Source organism: Rhinopithecus roxellana, chromosome 5 (genome assembly GCF_007565055.1).
Source record: "Rhinopithecus roxellana isolate Shanxi Qingling chromosome 5, ASM756505v1, whole genome shotgun sequence".
Lineage (NCBI taxonomy): Eukaryota > Metazoa > Chordata > Mammalia > Primates > Cercopithecidae > Rhinopithecus > Rhinopithecus roxellana.
Genome location: NC_044553.1, coordinates 77,383,603 through 77,403,189, shown reverse-complemented (window position 1 = coordinate 77,403,189; position 19,587 = coordinate 77,383,603). Strand labels below are relative to the sequence as shown.

Genomic DNA, 19,587 nt, shown 5'->3' with positions numbered 1-19,587 from the left:
GAGTAAGCGTAGAGGCTGGGCGTGTAATCCCAACACTTTGGGAGGCTGAGGTGGGCAGATCATTTGAGCCCAGGAGTTTGAGACCAGTCTGGCCAACATGGTGAAACCCCATCTCTACTAAAATCACAAAAACGTTAGCCAGGTGTGGTGGCACACATCCGTAATCCCAGCTACTCCAGAGGCTGAGGCACAAGAAATGTTGAACCTGGGAGGTGGAAGTTGCAGTGAGCTGAGATAAAGTCAGTACTTCTCCAGTAGTGGTTGGTCTTCATGAAGTTTGAAGACTTAGTAGCTTTGAAGATAAATATTAGAATGGCAAACAGTGATGCCACAGTCACTCAGGATTCAAGAAGAAACACTAGCCAGTGGTGATCCCTGTTTCTCTATAGCAGGCAAGTAAAATGAAAAATTAAGATCCAAATATTCTGAAAAGTTGTCTGATTGCCAGGTTGCTCAACTGTATTTCTGTAAATGTACTCAGTATGCAGAAATGATCCTGGAGAGAAGAGAATTTACAGTCTACTGAGAAACTGCTTAAATCTAATATTCTTTAAATTGACAGATAATTGTCTATAAGAAAATCTTAATGTAGACAAATATAGGCCATAGGAATGGGTGATACCCTGCTTGTGCCCTTGCTTCACTAAGGAGAGGCTGGACTGAAGGAGAAACCACACTGCTACTTGTTTTTTTTGTTTTGATCCACATGATTTCCTGAAAAGGATGGGCAGGGTTACAGGCAAGGAGGGAAGCACAGTTCTAGGATAAGCTTTGCAGCTCTTTCAAGTCAATGAAACAGAGAGAAGTATTTGGTTAACTCATTAAAGATACCTCAACTACACTGCTTCACACTGAGTCAGTTCCTTTTTATTTTGGTCTGATTTTCAGAAGCAATGATTTACATAGAAGCCAGCAAATTAGAGGAACTTCCAGATAAGTACCTAGGTAAACAGTGTGGGTAGTTAAGAATCCAGCCTATTCTCTGCCTGGACTACTCTCCAGGCATAGTAGTCTTAAATAAAACAATCATAATTAGAAGAAATCAGCTTTGTCTTAGGAAATTAAACATAGACTCTGAGATGAGGGATCAAAGTTAAACTGAAAAACAACAGAAGAAGGTGAAAAGGAAACTGGCAGAACAGAAAAAAAAGAAAGGATAAATAATGATCTTGTAGAACTTGAAACCACATTGATAGAAAGAAATAGAGCAGGCATTACAGAAAATAGGTCTGGAAGACAGGAAAAGGACAAAGAAGTAAATAGCAAATGGTAGACATGGAGGACAACTTAAGAGACTGGATGCAAATCAAACACATTCCTAACGATTAAAGGATCTCGAGGTAATTAATATCCAAATGACATTTCAAAAGAGAAAGTTAAATGCTTAGAATAAAGCCTGGTGGAACTGCTAAAGTTCTAGAATAAAGAATAAAATGAGAAAATTATTTTGGCCACAGACTTCCTCAGTAACAACAGGTAACAAGAAAATAGAACACTATCTCTATATGAATATTGAGGAGGGAAAGGATTTTGTCCAAAGTGAGCAATTGAACACATTTAAGCATTAGAATTATGTCTGAGTAATTGGAGGTGATCAAGTTTATGAGACAAAAAACAGTTATCATTCTTGAAAGAAAGGCTACATAATATAAAAACAATGGGCCGGGCGTGGTGGCTCATGCCTGTAATCCCAGCACTTTGGGAGGCTGAGGCGGGCAGATCACAAGGTCAGGAGTTTGAGACCAGCCTGACCAATATGGTGAAACCCTGTCTCCACTAAAAATACAAAAATTAGTCAGGCGTGGTGGCAGGCACCTGTAGTCCCAGCTACTTGGGAGACTGAGGCAGGAGAATCGGTTGAACGCGGGAGGCGGAGGTTGCAGTGAGCCGAGATTGCACCATTGTACTCCAGCCTGGGTGACAAGAGCGAGACTTCGTCTCAAAAAAAAAAAAAAAAAGAATGTAAGTAGTGAAAACATTATATAAAACTATAATCAACTGGGAAGAGCTTTAGGAAGTTGCAACCAAAACCAAAAGGATGATCAATGTATTATTTAACTTTTATAAGAAATGTATTTAAGTATTAATTATACAGGCAACTCCTAGTAAAACTAAATTAGATTTTAGTAATTTCCAAATAAAGATTGTGGAATCAGGGGTGAACAGACCATATAGTAAATACAGATCAGAACAAATACATGAAACTTTGATAAAAGAAGATTTCTAGGCCTACTACCCTCAAGAATATGAGTGGATTCTTAGCTTCCCACTCATATTTCATTTAAAATACTTAGCAGTATTTGAAAGTTCATTTGGTGGCTTCTAGAATGGATCAAAAAACTATAAACTCCAAGCCACATGTAGTGGTGTGCACCTGTAGTCCCACATACTCAAGAAGCTGAGGCGGGAGGATCACTTGAGGCCAAAAGTTCAAGGCTGTATGCTATTATTGCATCTGTGAAAAGCTACTGTGCACCAGCCAGGGCAACATAGTGAGACTCTCTTATTTTTTTTAAAGAAGCTATTAACTCCTATTTTTAAAAATGTTACAAACTCCAGTACTAAAGCTATCTAAAGCAGAGGAATTCAGATTGACAGTTAAAAAGTATTGGGTTGATTAGACCCAACACCAGACTGTTGGGGCGACGACATCTAGCGGAGTCAAAGGAATGAGAAAAGACAAGAGAAAGTGGGACCAGGGAGCCAATGCTAGTATGGAGGCTGCGAACCCTGGAGCTCTGGGAGCCCACGCTCCACGCTGTTTATTAGTGATCAAACAAAGAAACAGGTGGTGAGGATGTGGGGGTTGAAAGGAAGCAGTGTATCAAGCAAATGAGCTTACAGCTGTGAGGGTTTAGCATTTTCTTTGAAACGTGGCTACTTGAGATCATGCGAGTGCTAGAAGTAAGGAGCCAGCAAGTCTAGCAGACATGCAAACCCTGCCTCAGCTTCTCTCCCAACACTCAGCTTTTCTCCCAACAAAAAGAACTTGAAATACCTGAGAATAAAGTCACTGGAATATGTGCAGGATCCACATAGTGAAAAAAAGTTACAAAACTGTTGAGAGGAGTGAATAGGAATTGGAATTAAGTAAATTGAAAGATACTTTGTTCTTGGCTAGGAAGACAATATTATAGAGTCGGTTCTTTCAGTTTACGTGATATAATTGTAGTAAAAGTTCCACAGGATTAAAAAAAGTTAACAATGATTATACTTAACTTGAAAAAACAAATATGGAAGAATAGCAGAGAAAATTCTGTAAGAGAAGAATGGTAAAGGGATCTTTGTCAAATATTGAGAATTTATCAACTACAAGAGCAGACAAATTAGTGGAATAGAATGGAGAGTCCAGGAATAAACTCGTCTAAATAGGAAATTTTGGTATATAGTAAACAGGTCAGTGCTGAGAGTTAGATTAGTCAGTTACTCTTTAGGAAGAAACTAAGTGCTTGTAACATGCCTGTAGACATTAGGGCTCCAGGAATAATAAAGTAGTCCTCATGGGGTTTACCTTCTAGCAGAGCAAACATAAAGAGTGATTACACTTAGTAATGTTTTAAGTGCTGCAAAGGACTAGGAGTAACAATGGGATGTAATTCAAGGGAACCTTATCTAATGGGGCTGCAAGTGAGGAGCTGTCAGAGATCACTTATTTGAGGAAGTCAGATGTAAGCTGAAACCTAAAGGTGGGAAAAAGTGTTTCCAGTAGATGAGACAACCCTTCAATAAATGGATTGAAATGAAATGGAATCCCGTACTCCTTATTACGTAAAAAATAACAGTTTTAATAGAAACAGTTTAAAGGTGAGATCTAAATCATTAATGAATTTCCATTAAAATCTTTGGGTATAGAAGTCTTTTAAAGTGTGGTATAAACTGCAGAAATCACAGTGGGGTAGCATGATAAATGTGCCTACATAAAAATTTTAAAGTGATAATTAAACACCATTAAAGAAAGTTGAAAGACAAGAAAGAAATGGGAGAAAGAAAGCAACCCATGAAACAAAGATTTAGTCTTCCTCTTTACACACTGAACTTAATAAGGAATAAGATCACCACAGAAAAATGTATTCACCTTCACTAATAAATAAAGAAATACAAGTTAAGTCTAGATATTTTTCCCTATCTGATGGGCTAAAATTTTAATCAAGGATTATTTTTATGTGGCACATTTAAATGTCCTTCAGAATAACATTGGTTAGATATATTATCGTAAATAACTATAGTGGAATACTGTGCAAAAATGAAAAATGTAGACATTTAATGACAAAGATGTCTGTTAGATATTGTCTAGTGAAGAAAGCAGATTATAAATGTGGACTAGGGTGTTATTTATATGAAATTGGAGACACATGTCCGTGTGGCTGTATACTCATAGAATACTGTCTAGAATGTTAACCAGAGTATGAGAGTCGTTAGTTCCATGTTGTCAAATTTTGGATGACAGAAGTTTGTCTTGTTAGCGTGAATATTTTTATAAAACAAGGTGTTTAGCTGGTTTATGAATTGATATTTAGTGTTAGTCTCTTATGCTTTCAGTTTTTCAGGTAAAAGTTGGTATTTCATATATTTTTTTAAAAAATTGAGACAGTCTCGATCTGTCACCTAGGCTAGAGTGCAGTGCAGTGGCACCATTTTGGCTCACTGCAACCTCGCCTCCTGGGTTCAAGCAGCTCTCATGCCTTGGCCTCCCGGGTAGCTGGGATTACAGGCACCCGCCACTGTGCCCAGCTAATTTTTTTGTATTTTTAGTAGAGATGGGGGTTTCACCATGTTGGCCAGGCTGGTCTTGAACTGCTGACCTCAAGTGATCCACCCGCCTCGGCATCCCAAAGTGCTGGGATTGCAGGTGTGAGCCACTGCTCCTGGATATTACAACAAAAATTAGCGGGGCATGGTGGCAGGCCTGCAATTCCAGGTACTTGGGAGGCTGAGGCAGGAGAATCGCTTGAACCTGGGTGGCAAAGTTTGCAGTGAGCCGAGATAGCACCACTGCACTCCAGTCTGGGCAACAGAGTGGGACTCTGTCTCAAAATTGTAGGAAAGCATTTGATTTTCTGCTGTAGATATATTCTGATTATCTGAATCATCAGAGACATTAATTTTCTATTTGTATGAGTTCCCGACAACTTGAACTTTCTGATAATCCTCCTTTTTGTAATGTGTTGGCATTTCAATTGATAATATGATTTCATTGAAATATGCTGTAGTCAAAGTATCTATGAAAAAGATATTTATTAGTCTTAGGAGAAGTGATATGGTTTGTTTCATTTGAATGATTTTTCTGGAGGTACAGTAAGGTATAGTAACCTTTGACACAAAGCCTAAATAAGACCTTAATTAAAAATATTGGAAATTCCTTTTGAGTATTGAATTCAACTTTTAAAATTGAAAATCTCCTGTTTGTATATAAAGAGCATTATAGTTATTGTAACCTGGGCTTTACAACCTAAAAAGTAATTGACCAGATTACGCATTAATATTTTTGCTGGTTATATTGGTTTTGCAAATTGAAAAGTTTTTTTAAAAATTTTTTTGAATCTATTGCTTTTCCCTTTTGAATAGTAAGCTATTTCAGGAGGCCAGGGAACATGTCTTATCTGAATTAATTGGAAACATTGTGCTAAGTATTTACCACTGTCTTCCCCGCCCACTCTCGCTTAAGGTCTGCTCTACTATCTTCTGTCCAGAGGTTTGCTATTTAGTTAAAACTCTAGGTAGTACTTGGCATATACTCTTGATGTATTAGATATGGAACACCTCTATATTTAGATACATATTTTATGAAAAGCTAATATGTAATTTATTTTATATAAAATGTTTGAAGTTACACTTTTTTGTTCTATTTCTTCTCCTTTCTCAGTAAATTAAAAATATTTCAAAAGAACGTTTAGAAAGCAAGTCTATTATGTAGAATGAGACACATGTAGTAATTTTATTTTTAAGATGATTTGTGTGGTAAGATAAATTGTTTACTAAAGCTAATATGTTTAAATTGCTTTAACTAAAATTATTAATAAAATGAGTTCATTTGTATAAAATATAGCCTACCCATGTAAAATATTACTCTTCATAGAGTAGTATTTAATCCTTAAGTTTTAGTTGCAGTACTGTTAAAATACTAACAGCTTAACTTCCCAAGATTCAATTATTTAAAAACAAAATTTAGAAAAAAAATAGCAAAAACTCAGTCTACTAGTTTATATATATATACACACCCACACACACACACACATACATACTCATATATATGAGAGTAGACTGAATTTTTGCTGCTTGCAATATATATATATGCACATGTATACACACACCTTTATTTGCTATAATTTGTACCATATAGCTTTTATTTCCTCTGAGTAAAAAGGTTATTATCTTGTTTTATTTTAATTCAGCTTCTTGCTTTTCCCTATAGAAAAGCAGGTTTTTGGAGAGCTCTAACAGTGTGCAGTTGCTGGGCTCTTATCCTTTCTGTTTAAATAATGCAGGTACTTTGATGGAAACCTGGAGAAGCTCTTTGCTGAGTGTCATGTAATTAATCCAAGTAAAAAGTCTCGAACACGCCAGATGAATACAAGGTCATCAGCACAGGATATGCCTTGTCAGATCTGCTACTTGAACTACCCTAACTCGGTGAGTATCTGGTAGTTTAAGGCTAGTGCTGACTTTGTATTTCAGTAGTTTAAGGCTAGTGCTGACTTTGTATTTCAGAGGGTAAATCAACTTCCATTATTTAGACAAAGGAAAATGTGTGGGACTTAGTAGTAGCCTCTAAGCCATAACCTATCAATGTATTCAGTGTGAGGAAAGGAAGGAAAAGAGTAAGAGCTTGGTGCCTCTTACCTCCAACCCCTATTTGTTTTTTAAAGCAGCAACAACTTGTCCAAGTTGTCATTTATAGACCTAAATCTTTCTGGAGTTTATTTTATCACCACGGGGAGAATTGTGTAATAGGCAGTGAGTAGAATTGTTTCTCATCCAAATTAAAATAGATTTAAACTGTGTTTTTTAAATATCCAGAAACTCATAAATATTGTTAATACTATTTGCTAGGGAACTCTCAGAATTCTTCAAAAGATAAAATTTTCACTTAATCAAATCCATTCAAATGGAGATTGTTAAATATGGTATGTGGGGACAGAGTTGGAACAGAACCAGTGATAAGGAAGACAACCAAATAACTGATGTTAATCCCTTAAGTACAAATATCCTTCCTAAACATTTATTGAACTGAAGCTGGGCTCAGTGGCTCATGCCTATAATCCTAGCACTTGGGGAGGCCAAGACAGGCAGATCACCTGAGGCCAGGAGTTTGAGACCGTCCTGGCCAACATGGTGAAAACCTGTCTCAACTAAAAATACAAAAAAATTATCCTGCCATGATGGTGCGTGTCTATAATCCCAGCTACTTGGGAGGCTGAGGCATGAGAATTGCTGCCTGGAAGTCAGAGGCTGCGGTGAGCTGACATCGTGCCACTGTATTCCAGCTTGGGTGACAGAGTGAGACTCCATTTCAAAATGTAAAATAAAATTTACTGAACTGAGATGATTTGCTTGCTTGATGCTTTACTTGAGTGTTTACTAAGGAAGTTTAGTCTTAAGTTGTCTTAAGATATCTAAGAGATAACTTAATTCCATGATAATTACAACTGTCTTGTTCATGTTCTCTGCCTTAATTGTTAAGCAGCTCTTTCTAATAATTACTGTATACCAAGTCTTAGACACTGTTATTTTCACAATTAATCTGTTAATGGGGTCTCACTATGCCACCCAGGCTGGAGTGTTACGGCTATTCACAGGCACAGTCATAGTGTACTACAGCCTTTATCAGACTCTTAAGTTCAAGTGTTTCTCCTCCCTCAGCCTCCCAAGTAGCTGGAATTACAGACATGCACCATCAAGCCTGGCTAATATTTATATTGAAGGATTTTTATTGTTTATCTTAGAGTTGTATATGTGTATCTCTAATGGAGTCCATTTGCGGGGAGTTAACTTGTTCACATGTACAAGTGATGAGAAAAGTTTTAAAAGAAAATTAAGTACTCAGAGAAATAGAATGATCAGTGAGTTATTTAGTAGGTAAAGTAGTGAACTGAGTTTTCAAATTCTCAAGTTCTGATCATAACTCTAACATGAAATTTTTGGCTTTAGGGGGAGGTAGGCCATTTAATGTCACTGGATTTTTCTTTTTTCTTTTCATTCTTTCTTTCGAGATGACTTTGCTCTGTTGTCCAGGCTGGAGTGCGGTGATATGATCACTGCAGCCTCAAACTCTGGGACCACAGGCGCATGCCACCGTGTCTGGCTGATTTTTCTGGTGTGTGTGTGTGTGTGTGTGTGTGTGTGTGTGTGTGTTCTGTTTTGTTTTATTTTGTTTTGTTTTTTGTAGAGACAGGGTTTTACCGTGTTGCCCGGGCTGCTCTGGAACTTCTCTGAGCTCAAGCAATCTGCCCACCTGGCCTCTGAAAATGCTGGCATTATAGGTGTTAGCCACTGTGTTCCTCCAGTTTTTTTTTTTTTTTTTTTTTTTGAGACAGAGTCTTGCTCTGTCACCCAGACTGGAGTGCAGTGGTGCATCTAGGCTCACTGCAAGCTTTGCCTCCCGGGTTCACGCCATTCTCCTGCCTCAGCCTCCCGAGTAGTTGGGACTACAGGCGCCTGCCATCAAGCCTGGCTAATTTTTTGTATTATTAGTAGAGACGGGGTTTCACCATGTTAGCCAGGATGGTCTCGATCTCCTGACGTCGTGTTCCGCCTGCCTCAGCCTCCCAAAGTGCTGGGATTACAGGCGTGAGCCACTGCGCCTGGTCTCTTCTTTTCTTTTCTTTCTTTTTTTTTTTTTTTTGGCATGGGTTTTGCTCTTGTTGCCCAGACTGGAGTGCGATGTTAGTCTTGGCTCACTGCAGCCTCCGCCTCCCAGGTTCAAGTGATTCTCCTGCCTCAGCTTCCCGAGTAGCTGGGACTACAGGCGCCCGCTGCCACACCTGGCTAATTTTTGTATTTTTAGTAGAGATGGGGTTTCACCATATTGGCCAGGCTGGTCTTGAACTCCTGACCTCAGGTGATCCACCCACCTTAGCCTCCCACAGAGCTGGGATTATTACAGGTGTGAGCCACCGCACCCAGCAGTTTCTTTTTCTTTCTGAGTTGAATAAGATATTCTTTCAGTTTTCTTCCAGCCTGAAAACTGTATCATTTCTCTTACCTTAAATCACAATTCTAATTTGAATATTTAAAAAAATACTATTAGAATATATTAAATTCATATTTTGACTGTTTTATTGTCTTTAACAGATTCTGTTTGCCAGTTGAGATTTACATAGTGCTTACAGTTAAATGCTTCCGTGAGGTAATACTAAGACCCAGGTTTTACAAGGTTTCCTTACTTCTTGGTGTTTTTCCTCCTGCTCTATCATAGCCAGTTCCTTCTTAATTTAAATCTTAACTCTGATTTGAGTACTGAAGCTAGCTGCTTACAAATATCCACTATAACTTTCTCACTGTTCTTGGTATTGTCTTAACAGTCTCAACAAACTAGAATTTCAAAATCATGACTTGAGATTTACAGTGTAACTGATGATGGAGAACCTATTCATTGAACACACTAGGCACTATTCTAAGAAATAATGGAGAATAAATACATAATTCCTAACTTCAAATAATTTACGGGTTAGTTGGGTAGGTAAGTAGTAAGGTGACATATTCAGAAAGAATGGTAAGTGCTTTGGCAGGGCAAATATAAGATAACGATACTGTGGGAACGTGTTGGAGGGATACCTAACCCAGTTTTTGATCAGGGAGGACTCACCACAGAAATTCACAGAAATTTGAACTAACATCTGAAGGCATGGTAGTTAGGCTAACCAGGAAAATGTAGCAATACAGAATCCAAAGGAAGAGAGAATGTACTTTCAAGAACTGGGGGATGGTAAATAGTACTAAAAGATTCAGAGAAAAGATTTAAAAAGTTAATTTGAAATGAAGTGAAGGAGTGCAGTAGGATGAGAAACCAAACTTCATGGGCTAAAGAGTCATTGACTTGAAGGTGGGAAAGGAAATGGAAGCAATAAATGTAAATAAATTACTCTTTTACACGAAATTTTCCTGTGCAAGTGATAGGACAAGATAGCAAAAGGAACAGCATGGGTTGGCAAGTAAGTTAAAAGCATTATGGAAACTGCTAAGTGTTCCGAAAAGTATCATGACAAAACTAGGATGTCCTATCCTCATAATTTTTAGACAAATATAGAAGGATAAGTTTAACCTCTAGAGTTTTGAAAGTAAATGTCACCTGAAATTCTTCATGGAGCTTTATTATTGGATGAGTGAGTTCTTTACCTACATTATATAACTCGCACATTTTACTACTCTCCAAGCATTTGTACTTTTTTATTATATATATCTTCAGTATCTTTATCCTTCCAGAAAGCAATTTTTGCTTTATGCAGTGTCACATGCACATTTTAAAATAAATACTTTTGATAGCTTAGTTTACAACCCTTTGGAGTTAACTGTCCTGAGTGGCTGCTTCTTTAAAAACTATGTCCTGAGACATTGGAGCATTTTGTAAATTCATAGATTCTGCTCTCCACCCTAGTCCTTCCCAAATGTGTTGTAGCTAAGTCAGAAATTTTTTTGACCCTAGCAACTTAATGTTTTAGGTTAAAGTAGTTAAGATAATAGCTGTACTGGCCCACCACTGTACTAGGAAATGTAGCTTCGACTACAGTGTCTCTCTCTATTTTTTTTTTTGAGACGGAGTCTTGCTTTGTTGCCCAGGCTGGAGTGCAGTGGCATGTTCTCGGCTTACTGCAACCTCCACCTCCTGGTTTCAAGTGATTCTCCTGCATCAGCTTCCCAGGTAGCTGGGATTACAGCCACCCGCCACCACACCTGGCTAATTTTTGTAATTTTAGTAGAGATGGGGTTTCACCATGTTGTCCAGGCTGGTCTCCAACTCCTGACTTCAGGTGACCCACCCACCTCAGCCTCCCAAAGTGCTGGGATTACAGGAGTGAGCCACCATGCCCGGCCAGTGTCTCATTTTTATGAAGTAAATAATTTGTATATTTAAAGAATAACATATGTGAAATAGGTAAAGGCAGAGTTGAAATTATGAGGAAGGGTGGTCCACCTTCCCATACCCCATCCTTGATGCCCCTCTGTGGAATCTTGGTGTTGCTAGAAACACTGCTTGAAAATATCTAGGTCTTACCCTATCTTCCATTTAACACATTATGTATTATACACAAGGGAACTTGTGTATAAATACCTAGGTATAATGACCCTAGGTCATTTGTTCTATTTTTGTAAACAAAGGGGTTTAGTTGCTGTGTATGTAAAGTGATGCAGATAAATGAAACTTTTAAGAGTGTATTCTTTAGTTTCTTTAAGTCCATTAATTTCTTCTGTAGATATTTCATGTATTTTTCATGTACTCTCTTGATCGGATGTGTCTGTGATATAAATAGGGATAAATTTAGGGAATAGATAATATGATCCCCTGGGTTAGGGGAAAGCCCAGGGAGCCATGTAGGTGAACCCAGCTCGAGGTTTTGAGGAAACAAATATATCAGAGGACGGAAAAGGAAAGGAAAGTGAGATAGACAGGAAGATATCTGTGATAATAATACATTCCTCTAAAGCACAATGAATATGTATCTTTAGACCACAGATTTGGTTTTTGGTTTTTGGTGTTTTTATTTTTTTGCTGTATCTTTCGACATGCATGTATGATTTATTTTCCTAACTTGTTTAATCTTGGTATTTGATTAGAAAAGTTATTTAAAAAGAATAAAAAGCTTTTATGTATGTGCTGAAGTTGTAACAAGGTTGAAAGAGGTACATCTCACACGAGTGTGAAAACCCAATGATTACATTTGTGAACTATCTTTCTGTCTTTTTTTTCTATCTTTTTATCTTAAAATGAGCTCTAGACTAGAAGTCAAAAAGGTTGAGACTTAAAGTGATTACTTGGTAGCCATTGTGACCATTGATCTCTCTTAAGGGTTCCTACTTGAACAAAGAATGAAGCACATATAAGCATTTATATATGTTTTTAAGTTTTGAATAAAACATTTTAGAGTTGGTGATATATTTACTGTATGTCTTTTACAGAATACCCCTTCCTTTAATAGCCTTAAAAATCAAAGACTCCATTAGTGATGTGGTAACAAGTTAGATCTCCTTCTCTGATGGGGAGTAATGATAATAGACTCCCTTTAAGCTTGATATATATTTTACCTGTCATTCTTTCAGTAAACCTAATTGCAGGACTGATACACTTCATATATATATATATAATTTTTTTTTAAAAATGAGATGAAGTCTCACTCTGTTGCCCAGGCTGGAGTGCAGTGGTGTGATCTCGGCTTACTGCAACCTCTGCCTCCTGGTTTCAAGCGATTCTCCTGCCTCAGCTTCTCGAGTAGCTGGTATTATAGGTGTGCGCCACCACGCCCAGCTAACTTTTGTATTTTTAGTAGAGATGGGGTTTCACCGTGTTGGCCAGGTTGGTCTCGAACTCCCGACTTCACGTGATCCACCTGCCTCAGCCTCCCAAAGCGCTGGGATTACAGGCATGAGCCATCGTACCCAGCCCTCTCATACATTTATTTTCATGTCTTTGTCTATGTATTTAAAAAATATAGTTGATATGCTATATATAGAATTTCTATCCTAACCAAGTATTTGTATCTAATATCATAAGTAGCATCAGGAATTTTATAGGTACATGTCACATAATGGCTAAATAGAAAGTCTAAGGGAATTTTAAAATACCCTAAGGGAATTTTAAAATACGCTTTATAAGAGCCACAAAAAGAATAAAAGAGCTAGGAATAAACTTGATAAGAAATGTGAAAGATCACTTTGAAGAAAACTTCAAATACTAAGATAAAAGGATGACTTGAATATTTGAGATCGAAGAAATAGGAAAATCTTGAAAAAGAAGATTAGATTGATAGGGGAGAGTTGAGTGAGGACTAGTCCTACTACATACAAGAATAGGCAGAGCAGTGGAACAGGATAGAGTCAAATATGCATGAGGAGAGTTTAGTGTATTATAGAGGAGGCATTTCAAATAGGGTGGACTATTTGATACTTGGTAGCAGTGGAACAGGAGTCAGATATGCATGAGGAGAATTTAATGTTTATAGGGGAGGCATTTCAAATAAGGTTGATTATTTGTTACATGGTGTTGGAGCAACTTGGTAGCCATAAGGAATAGAAACTTAAGATTCCTACCTAGCTTCATAAATAAAAGTTAATGAATTCACAAGTCATAAATTAAACAGTGATGAGTTTCACTGTGTATGAATAAAGAGCTTCTGTATGGCAACAAAATATGAACACTAAGAATTAAAGTGGGGGAAAAGATTTCCCCTACTTATAAATGGCCTATTTCCTACATAAGTAAAAAGCCCCCGTAAATAAGTGAAAAACTCACAGCAAAGTTGGCAAAATATATGAAGAGAGTATACAGAAAAGGAAATATACAGTGTAAAAAATTTTTTGAAATATTATAACTTCATTTATAATAAAAGAAATTCAAATCAAAACTAAAGAAGTTAGTGCATTTTTCACCTGTTAGATTGGCAAAGATCAAGGAGTTGGATCATATACTACATTGTCATGGGTGTGAGAAACCAAGTACTCTTGCACAGTATAAATGACGACAGCCTCTTTGCAGGGGAGCCTGATGATAGCTATTAGGTTGTAAATGTATATATTTATTATAATGTCACCTCTACAGATTTGTCGTAAGATATTCATAAGACCACAAAGACATATATATAGTCAATGCAGTAGTGTAGTAGGGGAAAAAAGGGTAGTATAAAAGTTCATTAATAGTAGACTGTAAATAAAATTGCGGTACCTTTCTATAAAGAGGCAAACTTGCACCAGTGTGGTACTACATGAGAAATCCATTGGATTTTGTTTTTTTGTTTTTTTTTAGGACGGAGTCTTGCTCTGTCACCCAGGCTGGAGTGTAAGGGTGCGATCTTGGCTCACCGCAACCTCCGCCTCCTGGGTTGAGGGGATTCTGCTGCCTCAGTCTCCTGAGTAGCTGGGATTACAGGCATACACTACCACACCTGGCTAGTTTTTTGTATTTTTAGTAGACGCAGGGTTTCACCATGTTGGCTTGGCTGGTCTCGAACTCCTGACCTCAAATGATCCACCTGCCTTGGCCTCCCAAAGTGCTGGGATTACAGGTGTGAGCCACCTTGCCCAGCCCTATTGGATTTTTTTAAACAACAACAGCAAAAAACAAGGTGCAGAAGAGAATTTGTGGTACTGTTACAATGTGTGTGTAAGTGTGTAAATTAGAACACCTCTGGAAGAATTTGTAAGCAACTGGAAATAGCAGTTGCCTCCGGGTAGAGGAAACAAACAACAGGGATGGGAATGAGGGAGGCCTTTTTTTTTTTTTTTTTAATTGAGACAGTCTCACTCTGTCACCCAAGCTGGAGTGCAGTGGCCCGATCTTGACTTACTGCAGCCTCCCCCTCTTAGAGTCAAGCGATTCTCCCGCCTCAGCCTCCCAAATAGCTCGGACTCCAGGTGCCTGCCCCCACACCTGGCTAATTTTTGTATTTATAGTAGAGACAGGGTTTCGCCGTTTTGGCCAGGCTGATCTTGAGCTCCTGATCTCAAGTGATATGCCTGCCTCAACGCCACACCTGTCTAATTTTTGTATTTTTAGTAGAGACAGGTTTCGCCACATTGGCCAGGCTGGTCTTGAACTCCTGACTGTAAGTTATCCGCCCACATCTGCCTCCGGTAGTGCTGGAATTACAGGTGTGAGCCACCGCGCCCGGCCTAGGGAGGCTTATTTTTCAGCATAAACTCTGAACTTGTACTGTTAAAAAAATTGTTTTTAATCATAAGCCTATATAACTTACTCAATTAAAAATAATTTAGTGGTGAATTATTGCAAAATGTTCTTTAAAATAAGGTAACCATTATTTGAATATTTTTAAAAGGCATAATCCTCCAGATCATCTAATATTATTTAAAGTGTTTACTTAATGTCCCATTAGAGGATACAGCTTCATTTAAGGATCCCTTAACTCTAACATTTAAAACAAAGTGTTAGTTACTATTATCCTTAGCTATTCTGAATAAGTCTTTTCATAACAGTTATTGAGATATAATTTATATACCATCCAGTTCACCCATTTAAAGTGGTTTTAATATATTCTACAGAGTTACGTGCCATCACCACAATTTTAAAAACACTTGATAACCCCCCAGGAGATACCTTTTTAAATTCACCCCCTAATTCCTCCCAAGTCCCCCAGCCCATAGGCAGCTGCTCATCTGTTTTCTTTGTCAATGGATATACCTATTCTGGACTTTTCATGTAACAGAGTCAAACAAGGCTTGACATGGTGGCTCACGCCTGTAATCTCAGCACTTTGGGAGGCCGAGGTGGGTGGATCATGAGGTCAGGAGTTGGAGACCAGCCTGGCAATATGGTGAAACCCTGTCTCTACTAAAAATACAAAAAGTAGCTGGGTGTGGTGGCGCGCTCCTGTAGTCCCAGCTACTTGGGAGGCCAAGGCAGAAGAATTGCTTGAACCCGGGAGGCGAAGGTTGCAGTGAGCCGAGATGGCACCACTGCACTCCAGCCTAGGTGACAGAGTGAGACTCGGTCTCAAAAAAAAAAAAAAAAGAAAAGAGAAAAGAATCAATATGTGATCTTTGATGACTGGCTTATTTTCACTCTTTTACAAGAAATTTCACTATGCAAGTGATAGGAGAAGAACCTTGAAAACAAGGTTCATCTATATAGTGGCCATGTATCAGTACTTTATTTCCTTTTATGGCTGAATAATATTTTATTTGTGGAAATTATATGGAAAAAATACTTTTTTTTCTTCAGTTGATGAACATCTGGATTGTTTTCATTTTTTGGCTGTTACGAATAATGCTATAATGAACACTTGTGTACTAGTTTTTGTATGGATGTATGTTTTCATTTCTTTCGAGTATATACCTAGGATTGGAATTGCTGGGTCATATGGTAACCCTATGTTTAATATTTTGAGGAACTGCCTGATTGTTTCCAAAGTTGCTGTGCCATTTTACATCTCTATCAACAGTGTACGAAGGCTCCAATTTTTCTACATCCCCACCAACACTCATTATTAATATTATCTGTCTTTTTTTTTTTTCCGAATAGAGCCTCACTTTGTTGCCCAGTGTGGAGTGCAGTGGCATGATGACAGCTCACTGTAGCCTTGACCTCTCAGGCTCAAGTGATCTTCCCACCTCAGCCCCCCTGAGTAGCTGGGATTACAGGCATGTGCTGCCACACCTGGCTAATTTCTTAATTTTTTGTGGAGACAGTGTCTCACTATGTTGCCCAGGCTGGTCTTGTACTCCTTGCCTCAAGTAATCCTCCCCTCTCAGCCACCCAAAGTGCTGAGATTACAGATATGAGCCAGTATGCCCTGCTTTATCTGTCTTTTTAATTGTAGCTGTTCTAGTGAGTGTGAAGTGGTGTTGTTTTGTTTTGTTTGAGACAGGGTCTCATTCTTTTAGCCAGGCTGGAGTGCAGTGGTGTGTGATCTCAGCTCACTACAGCCTCTGCCTCCCAGGCTCAGGCAGTGCTTCCACCTCAGCCTCCCAAGTAGCTGGGACTACAGGCATGCGTCATCATGGCTGACTAATTTTTGTATTTTTTGTAGAGACAGGGTTTTGCCATGTTGCCCAGCCTTCGTGGTGGTTTTGATGCTGAATGTTACTGAGCATTCTTTCATATGCTCATTTGTCTGTCTTTTTATATTTAATACAGATGTTGTTGCCCACCATTCGTAAGATGTATGTGTGTTCAGTGTAATTTGCATGTCCAGATTTTACCATGAAAAGCTCATTTTAGGAGCCCATCTATTGTCAAACTGGACATTTTAGCCACTGTAAGAAATGTGACCTTATCAAGCCCTATTGAGTCACTGTTTATAGTGATTTTTCTAATAATGTCTTTGTTAAGTTCATGTTTTATTTTTCTTAACAGTATTTCACTGGCCTTGAATGTGGACATAAGTTTTGTATGCAATGCTGGAGTGAATATTTAACTACCAAAATAATGGAAGAAGGCATGGGTCAGGTAAAGATACCAAGTTGTTTATCACTTTTTTGTTGAATTTCCTATAGTGTTCAGACCCTTGCACAAATTTGCACAAATAAAAACAGGTGAAGCTTTGTGTGTCATGAATCGGATGGGGAACATTTTTCTAGATTCAAACAACTAAAGGTAATAGGCTTTTTCCTAAAGTAATGTGGCATTCCAGTTAAAGAACCACTCCAGGTAATGTTTTCTCAGCCGGCATCAGTATTGGTTTATGTTAACTGAAACTTTTTGCACAGTTTTGTAAGATTATCGTGCTTTTGCCTTTGAAGTTGTGTGTTTAAAAACCAATCACTCAGGTTAGCAAATCTAGTTGCTTTGTGGTGATAAATATACTCTCACACACGTTTCCTTTAAGGAGAAAGGGAAGGATTGAGATCCTATAAACATTAAAGTATTCCCAGAACCTAGCAAAGTGCCTGGCAATGGTAAGCATTCATTAAATATTTGTTGAATGAAGACAGTTTAAATTTCAATCTTTTTCAGACTATTTCGTGTCCTGCTCATGGTTGTGATATCTTAGTGGATGACAACACAGTTATGTAAGTATTTTTGATAGATTCTGCATGTGAATATTGGTTAGTTGGTTAAACCAAATTAATTTTTACTTAGCACCTCAAAGGAAGTGAAACTTCTCAAAGTCTGAAGAAACTTTTACATCTACATTCCATTCCTTAGTAGCAGTACAAAAGCCCATTTGTAACTTGGTTAAACGCCTGATCACTATTCTTACAAACTTAGAAATGAATGGTAGCTAGATTTTGATAAACCTTGGGATTGGAAATTAGAATGTGCCTACGTGTTAGTTGAGGTGCTCTTGGAAGCAGATCCCAAGATAGAATAAAAAGTGAAACTGACTTATTGTGGAATAGCAGATGTGTAAGGTAAACAGCAGGAGCAGGTAGACATTGATGTAGGCCTGACATCTGTTAAAGACAAGAAAGAAGGAAGATTCAACAGGAAGAGACTTCACATAATACAGCTATGAGAGTCTTTAGCAGCCCTGTGGGGGAACTTCTGTGCATAGATTGCCTATAGAGGGATACCTTAATAAGTAGAAAGAGCTGGGCCCAGTACGCTTGATATGCTCAGTCATTGACGGAGACTACCCAGGGAATCATGGTCTTTGCTGAAACACTGCTACTGATTTCAGATACACTACAGCTGGAGGCAAGCTGGAGGCTTTCAACTAACAACTCTTCTTGTGAAACGTTCTTTCTTTTTTTTCTTTCAACTTTTATTTTAGGTTCAGGTGTACATGTGCAGGTTTGTTACATGGGTAAATTCCTTGTCCGTGAGGTTTGCTGTACAAATGATCCCATCACCCAGGTAGTGAGCACAATACCTGATAGTTTTTTCAACTCTTGCCGTCCCACCCTACTCACTCTAATAGTTCCCACTGTCTTTTATTCTCATCTTCACATGTATACACCATTTAGCTCCCACTTAAAAATGAGAACATGTGGTATTGAGTATTTTTGTGTTAATTCATTTAGAATGATGACCTCTAGCTGCATTTGTATTGCTGCAAAGGACATGATTGTGCCGTCTTTTTTATGACTGCATAGTGTTTCATGGTGTACGTGTGCCACATTTTCTTTATCCAGTCCACTGTTGATGGGCATCTAGATTGATTTCATGTGTTTGCTATTGTGAATAATGCCACAGTGAACATACTAGTGAATGTGTCTTTTTGGTAGAGTGATTTATTTTCCCTGTGATCTCACCAGCATCTGTTATTTTTTTACTTTTTAAAATTATTTTTTGTTTTACTTTTTTTTACTTTTAAATAATATTCCTTATGACTGGTGTGAGATGATACGGTACATCATTATGGTTTTGATTTGCATTTCTCTAATAATTAGTGTTGAACTTTTTTTGTATCTGTTGGCTCTGTGTATGTCTTCTTGAGAAGGGTCTATTCATGTACTTTGCCCCTTTTTTTCTTTTTTTTAAGTGAAAGCAAATTTATTAGAGAAGTAAAGAAACAAAGGAATGGCTACTTCATTGGCAAGGTAGCCTGCTTATTTTTAAATGGGATTATTTGTTTTTTGCTTGTTTAAGTTCCTTTATAGATTCTGGATATGAGGCTTTTGTTGGGTGTATAATTTGAATATTTTCTCCCATTCTGTAGGTTGTTTACTCTGTTTTAATAGTTTCTTTAGCTGTACAGAAGCTCATTAGTTTAGTTAAGTCCCACTTGTCAATTTTTGCTTGTGTTGCAGTTGCGTTTGGGGACTTTGTCATAAATTCTTTGCTAAGGCTGATGTCTAGAATGGTATTTCATGGATTTTTGCTAAGGCTGATGTCTAGAATGGTATTTCATGGATTTTCTTCTAAGATTTTTATAGACTGAGCTTTTACATTAAAGTATTTAATCCTTTAGTTAATTTTTGTATATGGTGAAAGATACAGGGGTTAAGTTTCATTTTTCTGCAGGTGGCTAGCTACTT

General features: G+C 37.9%; 2 protein-coding genes and 1 pseudogene across 3 annotated transcripts in view; 2 read left to right on the top strand and 1 right to left on the bottom strand.

Annotated features, from left to right (window-relative positions):
• The window catches only part of BBS4 (Bardet-Biedl syndrome 4), a 393,503-nt gene that overhangs the window by 265,701 nt on the left and 108,215 nt on the right, over window positions 1–19,587 (top strand). The gene's annotated exons all lie outside the window — the stretch shown is intronic.
• ARIH1 (ariadne RBR E3 ubiquitin protein ligase 1) overlaps window positions 1–19,587 on the top strand; it is a 110,251-nt gene that overhangs the window by 65,630 nt on the left and 25,034 nt on the right. Inside the window, 3 exon segments of the mRNA XM_010385300.2 lie at window positions 6,486–6,630; window positions 17,021–17,113; window positions 17,621–17,676. Of these exon segments, the coding sequence (XP_010383602.2) occupies window positions 6,486–6,630; window positions 17,021–17,113; window positions 17,621–17,676 (294 nt within the window).
• On the bottom strand, window positions 11,790–11,887 carry LOC115898075 (annotated as a pseudogene).